The following is an 18732-nucleotide window of genomic DNA, read 5'->3' as shown; positions in this document are numbered from 1 at the left end:
AGGCTGCGACTGAACGCATCCAAGTGTTCATTTGGAGTGGGATCGGGAAAATTCCTTGGCTACATGGTAACCCACCGGGGGATCGAAGTTAACCCTGACCAAATAAGGGCCATTCATAGTATGCAACCGCCTCAGAATCCCAAAGAAGTCCAAAAGCTTACCGGCATGATAGCAGCTTTGAACCGTTTCATCTCCCGCTCGGCGGATCGATGCCGACCTTTTTTCCTCTTATTGCACAAGTGGAAGGGTTTCGAGTGGACTGAGGAGTGTGACATGGCTTTCCAACAGCTCAAGGAATACCTCGCCCGACCTCCGATCATGTCCAGCCCCGAGACCGACGAGGTACTCTATGCGTACATCGCAGTAGCCGATCATGCAGTCAGCCTAGTACTGATCCGAGAGGACAACGGCACGCAACGGCCCGTGTACTACGTAAGCAAGTCGCTACAGGAGGCTGAGACCCGGTATCTCCCCCTCGAAAAGGCAATATTGGCTGTCGTGCAAGCTACAAAGAAGCTTCCCCACTATTTTCAAGCACATACAGTTGTTGTGCTAACCCAACTTCCATTGAAATCAGTCCTCCGCAGCGCCGACTACACTGGGAGAATCGCTAAGTGGGGCACCATCTTAAGCGCCTTTGACATCAGATATATGCCGCGCACCGCCATAAAGGGTCAAGTCCTCGCTGATCTGGTAGCTGAATTCGCGGAACCAACCGTGGAAGGAGTGGACGTGTCAGGGTCACCGAATAATGATAGGAGACTGGTCAGTGCGATTTCTGTGCAAGAGCACGATGAGTGGAGGGCATACATTGATGGTGCAGCGAACCAAAAGGGATCTGGAGTGGGGCTCGTTCTGATCTCTCCCGAAGGTATAACCCTGGAGAAGTCGTTGAGACTGGGATTCCAGGCAACGAACAACGAAGCTGAGTATGAAGCGCTGCTGGAAGGGATGTTGATGATCCGGAAGCTGGGTGGGAAATGCGCGAGCATATTCTCGGATTCAAGACTCGTAGTGGGGCAAGTAAGCGGGGAATTGGAGGCGAAAGATGAAAGAATGCAACGGTATCTTGCCCAAGCTAAACGCTTACGCACCCACTTCGATGGCTTCCGTTTGATGCATATACCCAGAAGCGGGAATACTCACGCCGATTCTTTGGCAACACTGGCCACATCCTCGGCCCAGCCCCTTCCGCGGGTTATCTTGGTCGAGGACCTCTGCCGCCCCACGGAGGAGGTGGCTAAAGGTGTTCGGATACACAATGTCGGCCGCGGACCAAGCTGGATGGACCCCCTTGTACAGTTCTTGAAGAATGATTCTTTACCCAACGACAAAGTCGAGGCCGACAAAATCCGGAGGAGAGCCTCTCGATTCTGGTTGTCCGAGGACTCCAAGCTCTACAGACGTTCATTCTCGGGGCCATACTTGGTGTGTGTACACCCAGGCGCAACTGAACTCATTCTGGAGGAGTTGCACGAGGGGATTTGCGGGAGCCACACGGGGGGCCGGTCCCTCTCCCACAGGGCTATGACGCTGGGTTACTGGTGGCCAAGCATGCATAAGGAAGCTCTGGAATATGTGAAGAAGTGTGACCAATGCCAACGGTTCGCTCCGAATATACATCAGCCCGGTGGGGAGCTTAACCCATTGTCCAGCCCTTGGCCATTTGCACAATGGGGCCTAGACATACTAGGTCCGTTCCCCAAAGCTGCGGGGAACAAGAAGTTTCTTCTCGTCGGCACCGATTACTTTACGAAATGGGTTGAGGCTGAGGCACTGGCAAACATTAGGGATGTTGATGTCAAGAAGTTTATCTGGAAAAACATTGTCACCCGATTCGGCACCCCACACACCCTAATCTCGGACAATGGACTACAATTTGATAGCAAGGCCTTCAGAGAATATTGCAGTGAATTGGGGATTGTCAACAGGTACTCTACACCAGCCTACCCGCAGGGTAACGGACAAGCCGAGGCAGTTAACAAAACCATAGTGAATGGGCTGAAGAAGAGGTTAGACGACGCGAAAGGGAGGTGGGTTGAAGAGCTCGCCCATGTTTTGTGGACGTATCGCACCACGCCCCGCCGATCCACGGGAGAAACCCCCTTTTCATTAACCTACGGGGCCGAGGCCGTCATCCCATTAGAGATAAACTTTCCCTCCCAAAGGACTGCTACATTCGACCCTATCGTTAACAACGGGCTTCTAGAGAAAAGCCTGGACCTCCTTGAAGAGAGAAGGGATTGCGCGATGGTGCATCTAGCTCAGTACCAGCAAAAGCTCAAGCGGGGCTATGACGCCAAGGTGAAGTCAAGGCCGTTGACGCCTGGGGACCTAGTGCTAAGGAAAGTCCTCGGCAATGCGAGGAACCCTGCCTGGGGAAAACTCGGGCCGAATTGGGAGGGTCCATACCGTATCACCTCTGTGGCTGGCATTGGAGCGTACTATTTGGAAGACTTGGATGAACGTGTAGTGCCACGTCCGTGGAATGTAAATAACCTGAAAAGGTACTTTTATTAATGAAGAATATTTTGCTTGATGTAGCTCTATTGTGCAATCTTCAATAAGCGTTAAACAGAACCCAAGTCCTGCATGGCTCCTCGGACCACAGACTTGGGGGAAATTAACCACACAACGATTCTCACTAAGCGTTAAACAGAACCCAAGTCCTGCATGGCTCCTCGGACCACAGACTTGGGGGAAATTAACCACACAACGATTCTCACTAAGCGTTAAACAGAACCCAAGTCCTGCATGGCTCCTCGGACCACAGACTTGGGGGGAAATTAACCACACAACGATTCTCAGTAAGTGTTAAACAGAACCCAAGTCCTGCATGGCTCCTCGGACCACAGACTTGGGGGAAATTAACCACACAACGATTCTCAGTAAGTGTTAAACAGAACCCAAGTCCCGCATGGCTCCTCGGACCACGGACTTGGGGGAAATTAACCACACAACGATTCTCAGTAAGTGTTAAACAGAACCCAAGTCCTGCATGGCTCCTCGGACCACAGACTTGGGGGAAATTAACCACACAACGATTCTCAGTAAGTGTTAAACAGAACCCAAGTCCTGCATGGCTCCTCGGACCACAGACTTGGGGGAAATTAACCACACAACGATTCTCAGTAAGTGTTAAACAGAACCCAAGTCCTGCATGACTCCTCGGACCACAGACTTGGGGGAAATTAACCACACAACGATTCTCAGTAAGTGTTAAACAGAACCCAAGTCCTGCATGGCTCCTCGGACCACAGACTTGGGGGAAATTAACCACACAACGATTCTCAGTAAGTGTTAAACAGAACCCAAGTCCTGCATGGCTCCTCGGACCACAGACTTGGGGGAAATTAACCACACAACGATTCTCAGTAAGTGTTAAACAGAACCCAAGTCCCGCATGGCTCCTCGGACCACGGACTTGGGGGAAATTAACCACACAACGATTCTCAGTAAGTGTTAAACAGAACCCAAGTCCTGCATGGCTCCTCGGACCACAGACTTGGGGGAAATTAACCACACAACGATTCTCACTAAGCGTTAAACAGAACCCAAGTCCTGCATGGCTCCTCGGACCACAGACTTGGGGGAAATTAACCAGACAACGATTCTCACTAAGCGTTAAACAGAACCCAAGTCCTGCATGGCTCCTCGGACCACAGACTTGGGGGAAATTAACCACACAACGATTCTCAGTAAGCGTTAAACAGAACCCAAGTCCTGCATGGCTCCTCGGACCACAGACTTGGGGGAAATTAACCACACAACGATTCTCACTAAGCGTTAAACAGAACCCAAGTCCTGCATGGCTCCTCGGACCACAGACTAGGGGGAAATTAACCACACAACGATTCTCACTAAGTGTTAAACAGAACCCAAGTCCCGCATGGCTCCTCGGACCACGGACTTGGAGGAAATTAACCACGCAATTCTTACATCAAGGGTTAATCGCTCCTGACTCACGAAGAGCGTTGAAGGGAGCCCAAGTCCTGCGCGGATTTCTCAATCATGGACTGGGGAAAAATCAGCATTGAAAACGGTGTTGCTCAGCTACAAAGTATCGCAATTCTAACGTCTTTATTTATTATTGTTCGATTTTAAAGCAGTAAAAGGGTAAGACCAATATTCATCCATGATTAAAACAAAATGAAGTAAGGCAGCGATATACGTAATCAAATAACTTTTGTCATATAAAGTTCAAAGTAATTCAGTTCTAAAATATTAAGTAAGGATCAAACAAAACAAAGTACAAAAGCGGGACAGACGAATTCCTAGTCTACGTCCCTAAGGGCCCTGAGTTGGGGCAGGCTGATCATCCACTACTGGGTTCTCCGGGGCGATCCCCTGGGCCTGGGCGAGGATCTCGCTGATACGAAGACTATCCTCGGGTGACTGGCCCTGCGTAGCTTGTTCCATGCTGCCAGTCTCCGGAATGGGGGGATCTGCTGGAAGGGGCTCAGTGGAAGCAACCTCCCCAGGTGTCTCACGTATCTCGGCAGGATAAAAGATGTTCTCAGCTTTCCTGAGATCAGAATCTGCGGGAACGGCTGCCCTATCCATGGCCAATCCCCAGGTCGAGGTGACATAATCCCTGCAGACAGTGGCGATTTCCTCGGTCAATCTTTCCTCGGTATCGTGAACTCCACGTTCATACGAAGCCGCCACAGCCTTCTCGGCAACCTCCCTGGACAAAAGGGCTTCCTCCTTCGCCCTCGCGAGCTCGGCCCTAAGCTCCGAGACCGCTTCTTGCTCCGCTGACAGTTTTTCCTCAGAGTATCGGAGCTGCTTGCGCAGCTCTTCGGTTTGCTTTTCAGCAGTCTTCAGGCCAGCCTCTGCACTCGCCGTGGCCTTCTTTGTTTCTTTCAGCTCATGATCCTTACGATCAAGATCTCGTTTGAGATCGCTCGCGGCCCTCTCAGCTGTGGCACGGGACTGAGCCTCCTTATGCGCTTCCTCCCGAGCTTGCTTGGCCCACTCCTCAGCAACATAAATTTGTTGGGTGACCTGCACTCAGACGGAAATGAAGACGATACCAAGATAAGACGATAAGAAGGTTCTCAACACAAAGATAAGATAGAAGATTCCACTTACCACAGCCATGTCCCTCTTCAGTGACATGAAAAGCTCCGGTTGACGAATTTTCCTGAGGCCTTCCATATCACGAGGCAAGAGAAGAGGTTGCTGCAACGCTTCAGCCAAGAACGAAGCTGGCTCACGCTGGGACTCCCATAGCGTCGCATCCCAGAGGATTGGAGCGCCATCTAGCTCGATCCGAGGAGACCATGTCCGAGGTACCCTCTGAGTGACCGCCTCATCTCGGCTCTCAGTGGACCTTGTTCTTTTTTCCCGGGTCTCTTTTGTTTCCTTGCCCTTCTTTTTAGGCCCGGCCTTCTCACGAGCGACCTCCCCCTCCTCTGCCTCTTCTACAGGCCTTTTTCGCTTTAGATTAGGCATGGGCTTCAGCGCCGCACCCGACGAGGGAGGGGGAGGAAGAGCGGGGGCTTTGGAAATGACCTGTTCTCTCGAGGCCTCCTTAGAGGTCTGCCCTTTGGACCTGTTGGATAAAAGGCCCCTGAGACCAGTCCTCGGCTGGAGGTCCATTCCTTCTTCTTCTTCTGTGTCCTCGCTAAGATCAGGCTGTGCTACGACCAAACCAGTACCAGGAGCCGCTGAGGCACAGTCCAAATCAGCTTCAGAGTCGGAGATCTCTACTACTCTGACTGAGGCCTCCCCTTCCTCAGTAAATTGGAACCGGTCTATCTGATCCTCTAAGGATGAATGCGAGGAGCCGGACTCCACCTCTGGGATAACTACTGGGGGAAAAACGTGTTGGGGGGGTAATTGAATTGGAGGCAAGTCTGTATCAGCGAGGAACCCTGGTATGGACACGTCAATCCGTGCTAATCTCGGACTACCGGCCCTTATAGCTTGCCCGGCTTCTACCTGGGCTCGTGTGAGTGGAGTATAATCCAAAATTAAAGGAGCCGACCGTAGTTGTCCGTCCCTGCTAACAAAAATCTCGGACCTCAGGAGGTAATTTAGAGCTGGGACATTGACTAGGCTCAGCCGAGGAGTGGTTAGCTTCTTGTCTGCAAATGCCGTCAAACGATTTATGTTAGTCCGAGGAAACATGCAATCAAACCAACAAATCTAAAGCAAGTAAAAGAAAGAGGGGTGGAGGAGCTTGAAACCAAAATCCTCCCCACGGCATCTAATTCTACGACACCCCACCTGGTTTTCCCTCCCTAGTCGGACAGTGAGGGCCGTCAGACCATGGCCCGGAGACGATTAAATGGTCGTCCTTCAAGCCTTTGCTAGACTTCGAAAGGCAAGATATCAACCTCACTGCGTCAACCCTAGACTTTAGATAGTATGTGTCGCCGAGTTTATGGCATTCGTAAAGATGAACCACGTCGTGCCATGAGAGGCCGAGGTTCATCTGATCGTTCAGGGCTTCGACACACCCCAGGATCCGAAATACATTAGCGGTGCATTGATGGGGGGCCAACCTATGGCCACGCAGGTAGTCCCTAGTTATTTTCCCCATCGGAATAGTCATTCCTCCTTCCACGAAGGCTATCATTGGAATTGCGACTTCTTCTGTTCTCCGTTTCATCAAAATGTCCTCCAGATGACAGTACTCTAACCCTACCTCCGGTGGGATACGATACTTCGCCCTGAAGCCCGCCATACCGGCCGGAGAATCTACCAGTTTCTCAAGCCTACCCATCCCCTCTAATCCTAAAAACAACTTGAAGGCAGTATGATTAATGAAGAATAATGGAGAAGAAGCGCGAACTTACGGGTAAGAGGTTCGAAGAAGTCTTCAAGAGAATGGCAGCGGAAGCAAGAACAGACTGGAGGAATAGGCTCTGAGAAGTTCTGAATATTGGGAAGCTCGTCAAAAATAAGAAACGAGCGCCCTCAAGACCTGTTATACTTGGTGGAAATCGAACAGACGCGCTCGCGTCTAAGGCATGCGAGGCGCTGTCCACCGTAGATCCTGCCTCTAACCGTTGGATTGAGCGAGTGTAAAACCTCAAAAGCTGCGGTTACTTCCCCCTTAGCCACCAACTGCCCACAGCATTAATGAAGCACGTAAAGGCGTGCACTCCCCCTTCCACGTGTGAAGCAGTGGTTAGCCACGAGCCGTCTAGTGGGTATCAAAATCCCGCCTTTTCTCCTCGGACTCAAAAAAGGCCGACATTTTGAGGGGCTATTGTGGTGGGTAAAGTCTGTCAGTTGATGTTGGGCCAATAACTCATGTACCAAGCCCAGCCGCGATAAAGAAGAAAAGGCGTGGGCGTAGGATACCCCGTCCCAATAGTGATGGGCCGGGCCTACTAAGGGGCGTCCGAGGAGGAACACCTCCTCGGACTCACCAAGTAAGCATCCAATTTGCACCCCATACTTAGCGAAAGGGCGCCCAGTACACGGAAACAATGCGTGACACTCAGGAAGGAGGAAGAGACAATCACAACTGCCGCATTAAATGCCAGGGAACTACTTTTCCAGCCGCATTAATGTGGAAGGGACAGGAACGCAGAGTGACCTTGGCCACTGCAACTCACAGAAAGGAGGGAGAATGACCTATGGAACAGGCACTCGAGTGGAGGATGGGATGACTGACAAGTGTAGGGACATGATCTCAGGAAGGGAGCTATATAAGGAAAGGAGATCCCCATGGAAGAGGGATCGGATGGTGTAGAGAAGAAAGGATAAAGGAGGAGAAAAGAGAGAGAAGCAACAAGAACAGCCTCAGGGACCTTTACTAAAAATGCTCGAAGGAATATCCCTACGTCCAACTAGGTTGCATGGCTTGGTCGTAACTTCATTTTCTCCTGTCAAAGACCTAGTTCTATAACTCGCTCTCTACAAATTCATTGTTGAGGGACTTTTGGGCCAGGATCTCCCACCTGTTGGGCCTGAACCCCGAATTCGTCACCCTACAAGTATCATACAATTTCTTTCTTTAAATATTACGTTCGTGATATAAGTAATAGCATCAATATGATAAAATTATCATATATATAGGATTCAATAAGTCACAAACATAAATCTTTACTTAAATTATGCTTATATTTAATATCTCTAATTAAAGATTTTAATGCATAATAATTTTCTGAATAGTCCTTATACTTATCAAACGCACACGTCACACATCCCTTACCTGAAAACAGAAGATGCGAGAGATTTATATAAGAGGAGCTCAAGTGTCCACGTTTTTGTTCTCGTCACCTAAATGAAATACCAAAACTTATTACTAACAACTCTTTCTAAATATATAAACTTATACATCAATCACAACCTAACACTCAAACTCAAGAAAATCTTAATTTCCATCACACAAGGTTCCCCAAATACAAGATACATTCATCAAGCACATTATGTACCAAACCATAGAGAAATCAAGGCATACAAAATTTATCTATGATTTAGACATATCAAAAGATGATCATACTAATTTGTAGCTCAAAACATTCACCTTAACTCTAGAATTAAATCTTGAAAGTCAGATATATCCTATACTGTTCATTGCTCATTTCAGCAGCATATGCCGCATTTGTAAAAAACAAATGGGTTGTTTAATCACATCCAAACTTCATGAAATTTTACAGATTCACTCCTCTAGAGGTCTAGTAAATATCATATCAATTTCAGAGTCAAAGCATAAAACCATGATTTATTAAAAATCATACAAGACAACATGTTCATTTGTCCTGACGGAATTTTATGCAACTTAGAAATTAAACCATTATTTTTATATTGATCTAATATCTGTAAGACCACTTCCATTACAACCATATATGTCTTAGAATTTATAAGAACTACTCCTAGCATCCTAATTCATAGAAAATGATTTAATCCAGATTTGTCTTGTTGTAAACACCAATCTATCACAGTGACAGCTTTAACATATTTTCTCACAAAATCATCAAATAAATGCAATTGGCCTTCATTTCATTTGGGTAACTTTATACCTATACTATACATATTAAAATACGTTAATAATCATCCAATTGACCATAATATCTTCAATTTTTCAAATTACTAACATAGAATCACAAATTTCAGCTTCTACAATCAAATTAGAAAATAAAGAAGGGAAACTAAAGAAAACAATTATACTATCAAAATACCCAAAATGAGATGAGTTTTTTATTTACTTACCCACAAACTTTGAAGCTAAAACTTTAGTGTTAATCTTTTAATTTCTTCTTTAGAGAGAGATATATGGTTTCGGTGAGAGATGGAGGGTTGTTGGTATGTGAGATGGTGCTGCTGTGTAAGAACAAAGAAAGATGAAAGAAGAATAAAGAAACAAAAGAAGGCGTAAATGCACTTTTGTTCCCTACATTTTGCACATTTTTTCTATTTTGGTGCCTACATTTTATTTTTACCATTTTTAGTCTCTAAACCAATTAATGCATGATATTTAAGTCCTTATCGTCAGCCAACTAACGGGGAAAGCTAATGTGGCTAATGGAGAGAATTAAAAATCATTTAAGAACATTAAAAATCCGCTGTGACCAAGTCTGCCATGCCACGTTGCCTTCCCGCCCAAAAAACAGTCATGTATCCCTCACATGACCACCACTACCATGTAAATCTCCCAAATCAGTACCAGAAAACCCAAAATCCCCCAAATCAGTACCAAAAACCTTAACAACAAAAAACATTTCTCACCTCCACCCACACAGCTATTCCTCGAAGCCTAGTCCAGAATGGAAGCAAGCTCTTCAACAAGTTTCAGCGTGGGGAGGAGAGCACCAATGAGGTGCTACTGTAATAAAAAACATGTCCTAGTTGTGTCATGGACATCAGACAATCCTGGTAGAAGATTCTACGGTTGTCCAAACTACTGGGTAAATTGTTTAAGTGTGCTTTACTACATTAATTAATTTCAGTATTTTTTTTTCAATTTGTTGCTGTAATAGTTTATGGGTTTTCATTTTCTGAGCATTATTTGCATTTCAGGTGAAGCGTAAGTGTAAGTTCTTCCAATGGCGTGATGATGAGATATGTGCTTGTGGTAAGGTGCTTATCCCACAGCAAAGGCAGAGGATCATCACACTTGAGGCTGAGGTTGCAAGCTACAAGCAGAGGGAGAAGTTTTTAATTGTGGTTGTGGCGTTGTTAGTGGTGGTGTGTGTAGTTCTGTGTTTGGTTAGGTAATGTATGTAGTGTTGGCAGTGTTAATGTATGTAGGATTGTTTGTAGGATTAGCAGTGTTAATGAGATAGGGGTGAGTAAATTGTTGCTGTGTTTAAGCACCATCTATTGTGTGTAAGTAACAAGTGCGGCTGTTGGTGTGTGCTGCTGCTGCTGATGTTGCTATTGTTATCAATATTGTTAACATAGCTGGCAGTTTAGATGCATGTAGGGTAGTGATTGTTATGGGCATTATTAGGGTTGGTAGTGGTAAAGTATGTGGGGCAGTGTTAGTTTATGCTGAGCTGGCAGTGTGTATAATTTTTTTATGAGATGTGTTTAGCCATGTATTACCTCCTAGTAATTTTGTGCTCCTACCAGTTATTAGCAATGTAATCCACTTCCCTATGAAATGAATACACTTTTTGTGCCCATGTAAATGTAAATTCTGATTTAAATGCATCTACCTATGGATTCCACAATGTGAATGAAATGAATACACCTATTGCAAAAAATAACTGCATTACAAATTCATTAACTACTGAAAATAACAGACTCAATATTAACCAGAATAAGATTTGTTTGGAATACAAATACATTAACTGTCTTTCATTGATGTGAGTATCAAAAGTAAGCCAAGATATATATGTTCAACACCTGCTATCACTGTCATCACTTACAATAACTGCCTCACTGCTATCACTGCCATCACTTACAATAACTGCCTCACTGCTATCACTTACAATAAAGTTCACATAAAGGTCAACTATACTATTGCAATGTATTCCAAAATAGGACACAAGATTCAATATTAAACTAAACAACACAAATTGAATAGAAATACATCTTCAACTTATCATTAACTGCTACTCATTGGTATGAGTATTAAAGTAGGACAAAGAGTTCATTTTTAAACAAAACAACACCTGCTAGCATCACCAGAATTGCACAAAACACACTGGCATTGTTCAGCTACAACACTAACTGCCACAGTTAACCCAAAACACCAGTTGGTAAACAATCACCATAATTACATTGTTAAGCCAAAATAGGATATTGTTGCATAATTAACCCTATCACCATAAATACACAAAACAATTAACATAAATACACAATACAAGTGACCCTCATCAACAAAAGGAAAAATCAACTTCTTGCTCTCTTCATTTCCTTAGACCTTGCACAGATGATTTAACTCACAACGTATCTAATAGTTTCCATGTATCTTGATGCATTCTTACAAGCCTTCAGAGTCTCTGACGTGACCACCCTTTTCTTTTTTTACCTTGAAGTTGGGTTGCTGCTGTTGGAGCTGTGATGTGCACCTGATTGGTGTGGTGCATTCGGGGTGGAGCTATGCTGCTATGTATAAGAATGGATGAATGTGCCTCTACTTGCTTCAAATGGATTGGATTAGGGCATACTGGTCTGATATGGTGCAAACTGTGGGGCTGACCTTGTCCTAGACTGGGATGGAGCACCTAGTCTGAACCGGTATGGTGCACTTGGAGTGGATGGGTTATGCATGCTAAACTGTGGTGGTGCACTTGGATTGAAACTATGCATGCTGGTTTGTGTGGTGCAAATGGTGTGGCTAAGGCTGTCCTGACTTGTGATGGCTTGTGGTTCTGCTGGTCTACAAACAAGAAATTCACAAATATTAGTAGTGAGTATTGAACAGCAACTGTTTCACCCTAATGTCACTTTATTACCTTATTATATGTGCTAATTCTGTTTGTGGTGCTTGGCAGTGAAGAGTTCCCTCCAATCTCACCCTTGCAACTTCTCCTATTGTGCCCTAACTTATCACAGGCCTTGCAACTGCTTAGAGATGCCAGCTCTCTTACTTGTTGGCTCATTAGGTTCCCTTGCTCTCTTCTTCTTAGGCCTGCCAAGTAGTCTTCTTTTGATAGTAGGCTGAACTAAGGTCACACTACTTGGTCTCCATATATTATGCCCATTGATTAGTGCTATGATTGACTTGTAGCATGCTTTGTATGTAGAGACATGGTAATAGGGATGAACATACTGCTCAACATCTTGTCTGTTGAAAAATATGCAGGTGATTGCATGAACACATGGTATGCTAGTTATGTTCCACTTACTACAACTGCAGTGTGCAATGACCAAGTCAATAGTGAAACTTTGCAGACCATTTTTCACTTCAAACTGTGTCTTCCCTACCCAACAAGTTAACCACCTATTGGCTGCTAGCTTTTTCTTGTGCAACCTCTTTATCACCTTGGCACAAATATTTGAGTCTAGCCTCACACCCTTCTCTTTGTTCTCTTGGAACCTAATCATCAGATATAGCCTGATATACTCAGGCTACAATCACATACAAGTACAATGAAATATTAGATATTAATTGCAACAACTACCAAAAACAATACCAAACAATCACTATGATTAATTGTAAGTGATCATAAATACTCATACCATGCTAATTATGGGCTTAGATCTGAATTTAAGAATCCTATTGTTGAAGCTCTCACACATATTGTTGAGTATGATGTTAGTCAAGCCATCCTCACTAAACATGTGTCTGGCCCATTTTGTTGTCAAGCGAGCATCCAACTAACTGTGTGCGTCAACATCAATCTCTTTCAGCTCATCCATCACTCTATCAAACTCTTGTTTGTAAGTTGGCTTGGCTGCCCTCCAAAACATATCTCTGATCAAAATACCAGGATAGTTCTTACTGAAGTTGTTATAGAGGTGTCTGTAGACTGTAGCAAATCTTGTGTTCATACTGTGGCCAGTTGTTAATGAATGTTTGCACCAACTCCTGTCACAAACAATATCATAGGCAAGTATGTGAAGTTAGTGGACTAAAAGTACAATGACTAAGTACAATGACTAAGTACATATTGAAACAACCAAATGGAGAATTAACTACACACCTTTTACTAGTCTAACATAAACACCCATCTCATATTTTGACCTATGTCTGTAAATAACAAGTTGATGAATCAAGTCTAAGAGTCCTTGGTTTCAGCCTCTATCATTGCATATGCAAGTGGGAAATACTCTTCATTAGGATCTCTGGATACTGTAGTAATCAATTGCCCCCTTGACTTGTTTTTCAAATGGCAGGCATCCAAACTAATGAATGGCTCGCATCCAGCCAAAAACCCCTTCTTGCATCCCTCCAAACATATGTATAGCCTTTCAAAATAAGGCACTCCACACACCAAGTCCATCTCAGCTACTAAATCATCATTATTGAAGGTATGTGCCTTCATAAGTATTGTACTGCCAGGACTAGACCTCCTTAATTCCACACAGTACTTCTACAGTTGGTTGTACTGTTGTGTATAAGCCCCATCCACATATTCTCTAGTCTTATCCCTAACCCTACTTGCTTTTCTTGTACTTATGTTTAGGGTATACTTCTCATGTACAGTATCTTGGATGTCTCTTAGCTTGATGTTGGGCTATCTTTTCACCTTCTTTATCAACTTCTTCCCCATGTATGACGAAGTACACTTGGGATTCTTAAAACTTCCAGAGCATGTATGTTCCAAAGTCAATGTCCTTAGTTGGTAGCTCCTCTCCCCTGGCACATTTGTTAGATAGGCAACAAAGTTGCAGTTTTCCTGGCAAATAGCTCTTACCCTTTGCAGGCCATTTTTTACAAATCTGATCCCCCATCCACCATGAATTGCATATTTTGTTATAACTTTATTGAATTGCTTGGGTGTTGTAAATAGCATATCTTTTTCAAAAGAAATATGCGTTGCCTTAGCCACTAGCTTAAACACATGAAACTTCTTCACTTCCTCATTTTTCCATCCCTTACCATTTCCCACATGTGTACTTCTATCATCCTTATAAATATCATCACTGTCATACCCAAGCTCATCATCAGATGATGATTCCACCAGACTGTGCAATTCCTCACTCTCATAATCAGAGTTCATTACACTAGCACCCATTTGGCTTGGTTCAACAACATCATTATCATCCTTACCATCCCAACTGTCACTACTGTCTTCAACAAAGTTCCTAACTATCAAGATCCAAATCCATGGAACATGAATTTAGATGCATGACTAACTTGCTAAACTTATATAACTCCATAAACATAATTAATCCAAAATAAATTAATACTCCAAAGAAACAATGCTCTTAATAAATAACCTCTTACAAAAATCTAAACTCCACAAATTGGAAAATAATCTCCAAAATATAAAACATGAATTACAAAATAAAGGTAACTAAAATTCTATAAGTCTTCAAGTAATACTGAAGTCGCCTACAAATTCCATGCTCTACCTTGCACCTTACAACGTGATCCAAAGGTTTTATATTCTCAACTACACTTTAATCTGAAAACAGTAATTGATGCGGTGAGCCACACAACTAGTAAGTAATCATACAGAAAACACAACGAAATAGAGTCAAGCAAAGCACGAATATTTTGATTTTTCACAAACTCATTCAATGGTATCAAAAATAATTATTCCAAAACATATATATAATGAATCACTTAATACATATGTAATCACATCTCAAAATCATTAGAAAACACATACATATAATTGATCAGAGCACAGTGTCACATATACACATCACATATTCTCACATACAATCTTGTGAGTGAATACCAACATCTAATCCCTACTGGTGAAGGATTAACACATATTCTCACATACAATCTTGTGAGCAGATTTAGACATTTATCTAATCAATTCTAAAAACATTCATTTTGAGTCACATATCACAAAACGAAATATATACAAAATAGAATAATTTTCTTAATATTAACAACTCTTTCAAATATAAAGGCATAGTGAATATCACAATATCGAATTGAACATAAATCAAAGGATGCTTGACTCTCTTAGGGAATGAATAAGAAATGAAGAGTTTATATAAATATTTTTACAATTCTTGAGTAAGTTTGAAAACCCAATTTGCTAAAAGAAACATCTTAAATACCATTTGAAAAATAAGAATATGACTTTGAAATCACTTGGTTTTAAACAAACTTAAAGAACAAGAACCTTTTTAGAAAACTTACTTTGAAACTCAATTATTTTTGGAAAATAGTTTAGTTTAGAAATCATCTTTTAAATGAGCTTTGGACATTCAAAACATTATTTAAAATTCGAAGTTTCTCTTTAAAACATTGTCTAAAAGTCGAAGTTTCTCTTTCAATGATGTAAAAATAATGCTTTCGATAAACTTTAGAAAACCTAAGCTTTAAAAACATAACTTTTGAAACCCCTTTTAACTTCTAAGAACCTAAAGAATAAAACTTTTGCGTATTATGCGTAATTACTAATAGATCACTCTGAAAGTTCAGCTGAAACACCCTCCAAATAGTCTCAAAATACTTTTACATAGGACCTATAATCAATCATGGAAATATACTTAATATCTTCTACAAAATATAAAACTTATAGAACTATACAAATGGACTCACTAGGATTATACTTTGCTGAACTAATAACACTTTTAACACTAAATTAAAGTTTCTCTAACCAATGGTGCTCTAACCAATAATATTCCCTTATATTAATCGAAACTCATATTGCCATGAGGAAGGTAGTAGCCAAAAATATCATTGACCTAGGATTTAATATAAAACCCCAATGAAAATGTAAGAGCCATATACCTGTATAGATATTTGTAATCCATGGCTTGTTCACACATTGGGCAAGCTAGAATTTTATTATATAACTTTGATGAACACATGAAGGCCATCTCCATGAATAATATCTTGATCCATGACTTAGTTCATGGATTACACACAGTGGCCCAAAACTAGAATTATATACATATATTTTATATGTACAAATTCGAAGGAAGGCTTAAGCCAAAATCATAGATTTCTTGAAATTCCGTGGCTCAATCTAGAATTATATATATATATATATATATATATCCTAATGAAAACGTAATAGTCATGCCTTTGTTCATGGATACCCAGCGGCAAATCTAACCGTAAAATATAAGTAGAATTTTAGGACCAAAATCAAACTTCTGAACAATCTAACATCACAACTAATTCCAAGATAACCTTATAAACTTTTAATTCTTTGTTTCTAATGGTGAGAAATCATACCTTGAACAATCTGATTGCCTCTTCAATTGTATGTGCACTAACTCAAAGGAAAAACACCTCTTAGCCTCCTTGATAAAACCCTTCCTATGAAAACCCTAATTTATCTTTTCCTCCAACTTATATTTTAACGCATCACAGATGTGGGCTTGGTGGGGTAGTGGAATGGAGTTTAAAATCCACTTGAGCTTATCTTTTTAGTCTCCAAGAAGCCCATAAAACATCTTCATCCTTTATTTATCTATTTATTAGTTTAATTGCCGCACTAAATTGTATGCACTAAAACTTTAATTTTTCTCACCTATTTGTAGCACCACAAAATTGTCTACTCCCATCTTGGTGTGCACACACATATAGTACCTCAACTCTATATTAAAAATGACAAGGTACGGTGATAATCATAAAAACAAAATTGGGGTATTACACTAACATCCCACCACCACTTCCCCCACTATCATTGCCATCACTTATAATAAAGACCTCAGGTGGGTTCTCAATGATAGGTTCTTTACCTACTCTCCTTGAACCCATATGAGAAGCAGCAACCTCAATGGGAACATCAGCATTAACCTCCTCAATAACGGGTTATGCACCTACTCTCCTAACATACACCTGTTCAGCATCCACCTCAGTTAGCTTATCCTCATTGTTAAAAGTTTGATCATTAGCATACATGTCATCACTATCATAAAAACTGTAAAATTCACCCCCATTATGGTCATCATCATCACTTTCATCACTATAATCACTATAATAACCCATAGGGTCTTACTCCACTGCCAATGGCTGCACACCCTTACTAACATCCTCTCCTTCATCTAGTATAGGATCATCCATTGGGTGCTCCACATACACATGAATCTTTTCATGACCTTTCACTAATTCTGTCATGTACATGACATCATCATCATCAACAACCAAATGGAATTTTGCCCTTTCTTGGTCCATACCAAGCATTGTATACCATAGCCTGCTAATAGATGTGTACCCAAAGTCCCTACATATACCCTCTATCTCAACCTTGGACCACTTATCAGGATCACAATTATCAACTACATCTACTTCATCTCCAACATATTTTTTAGGGTTCTCAGTAAAATAGCCACCATGATGCACAGATCTACTGAATAGGTCATCCATTCTGCATGTCATACACTCAAAACCATTAAACAATGCTAGTTAAAGAAAAAGAACAAAACAACTCTTATTTAAGAAAACACTGCTCATTTACCAACACAGCACAAAATGAAGTAGTTCACTCTGCATGCAATATACTCTCAATACCAATTAAATAATGCAAGTTATATTTCAATGCAACATACCCTCAATACCAATTAAATAATGCAATAACAATACAACACTCATTTACCAACACAACACCTAATAAAATATTTCATTCTGCATGCAAACAACACAACACTCAATAAAGTATTTACCAATACAACACTAATCAAATAATTTTTCACAACACAACACTGACTTCAAACTGTGTCTGTTGTACTAAAATAGAAATGCATAATGATCAAATTACACAAAAAACTCTCATACAATACTGTTAGGCTTACTTAACTCTCTTCAACAGGGGCACATAGGGAGCATAGAGAACATAGAGAACACTTGGACCACAATCAATAGTAACATATAAAAGCATACAAAAACATTGTGGCCCCTACTACCAGAACTAACCAACAAGCATATTGTAAAGTTATAAATAAGTACATAGACAGAGGGAGCAAATACCTTTTCACATATAGAGAGAGAAAAAAAAAATACTGCCTTCAAGTGACAGAGATGAGTTTTGATGGTGATGGTGGCTTCAAGTGATAGAGCTGGTTGATGATGGTGGTTTTAGAGAGAGGCTAATGGTGATTCTAGGGATTCATGGCTGATTTGGGGATTTTCAGTGTATACGCACCACGTTTAGTGGGTGGTTGACTTACGTGAGGGACACGTGACTGTTTTTTGGGCGGGAAGGCCACGTGGCATGGCAGACTTGGCCACGATGGATTTTTAATGTTTTCAAATGATTTTTAATTCTCTCCGTCAGCCACATCAGCTTTCCCCGTTAGTTGGCTAACGGTAAGGACTTAAATATCATGCGTTAATTGGTTTAGGAACTAAAAGTGGTAAAAATAAAATGTAGGAACAAAAAAAAAAGGTGTAAAATGTAAGGACCAAAAGTGCATTTACGTCACAAAAGAATGACTTCAGTGCAGCAACAAAGAGATTAGGGAGAAAGTTTTGGGTGGGGCACATGTTTGCTAAAGGAAAAGTGAGTTGATGACTCACATTTACTACTTTTAAAAATTTACTTTCCACTCCCTTATAAGCTTATATTCTAGAAAGGCCCAAACAATAAAATAACTATGTACATATATCCTTGCCTTTATATAGCTTCTTTCTACATCATTAAAAACAAATTTTAATCTTTTATAGCATCAAAATATCAAAGCTTTATGCACTTAAAGTAATTAAAATAATAACAAGCATATAAACCCATAAAATTA

At 41.7% G+C, this 18732-nt stretch overlaps 1 protein-coding gene across 1 annotated transcript; it reads left to right on the top strand.

The window, feature by feature from the left end:
- The first annotated feature begins 9728 nt into the window (after positions 1-9728).
- Positions 9729-10179, top strand: LOC126705037 (uncharacterized). The gene is made up of 2 exons (XM_050404019.1): positions 9729-9869; positions 9982-10179. The coding sequence occupies exons 1-2, from the start codon at positions 9729-9731 to the stop codon at positions 10177-10179; spliced, it is 339 nt and encodes a 112-aa protein (XP_050259976.1).
- The last annotated feature ends 8553 nt before the right edge of the window (positions 10180-18732 follow it).

Source organism: Quercus robur, chromosome 1 (assembly GCF_932294415.1).
Source record: "Quercus robur chromosome 1, dhQueRobu3.1, whole genome shotgun sequence".
Taxonomy (NCBI): Eukaryota; Viridiplantae; Streptophyta; class Magnoliopsida; order Fagales; family Fagaceae; genus Quercus; species Quercus robur.
Note: the sequence above shows the minus strand (reverse complement) of the source record. Positions and strands in the feature narration are given on the sequence as shown.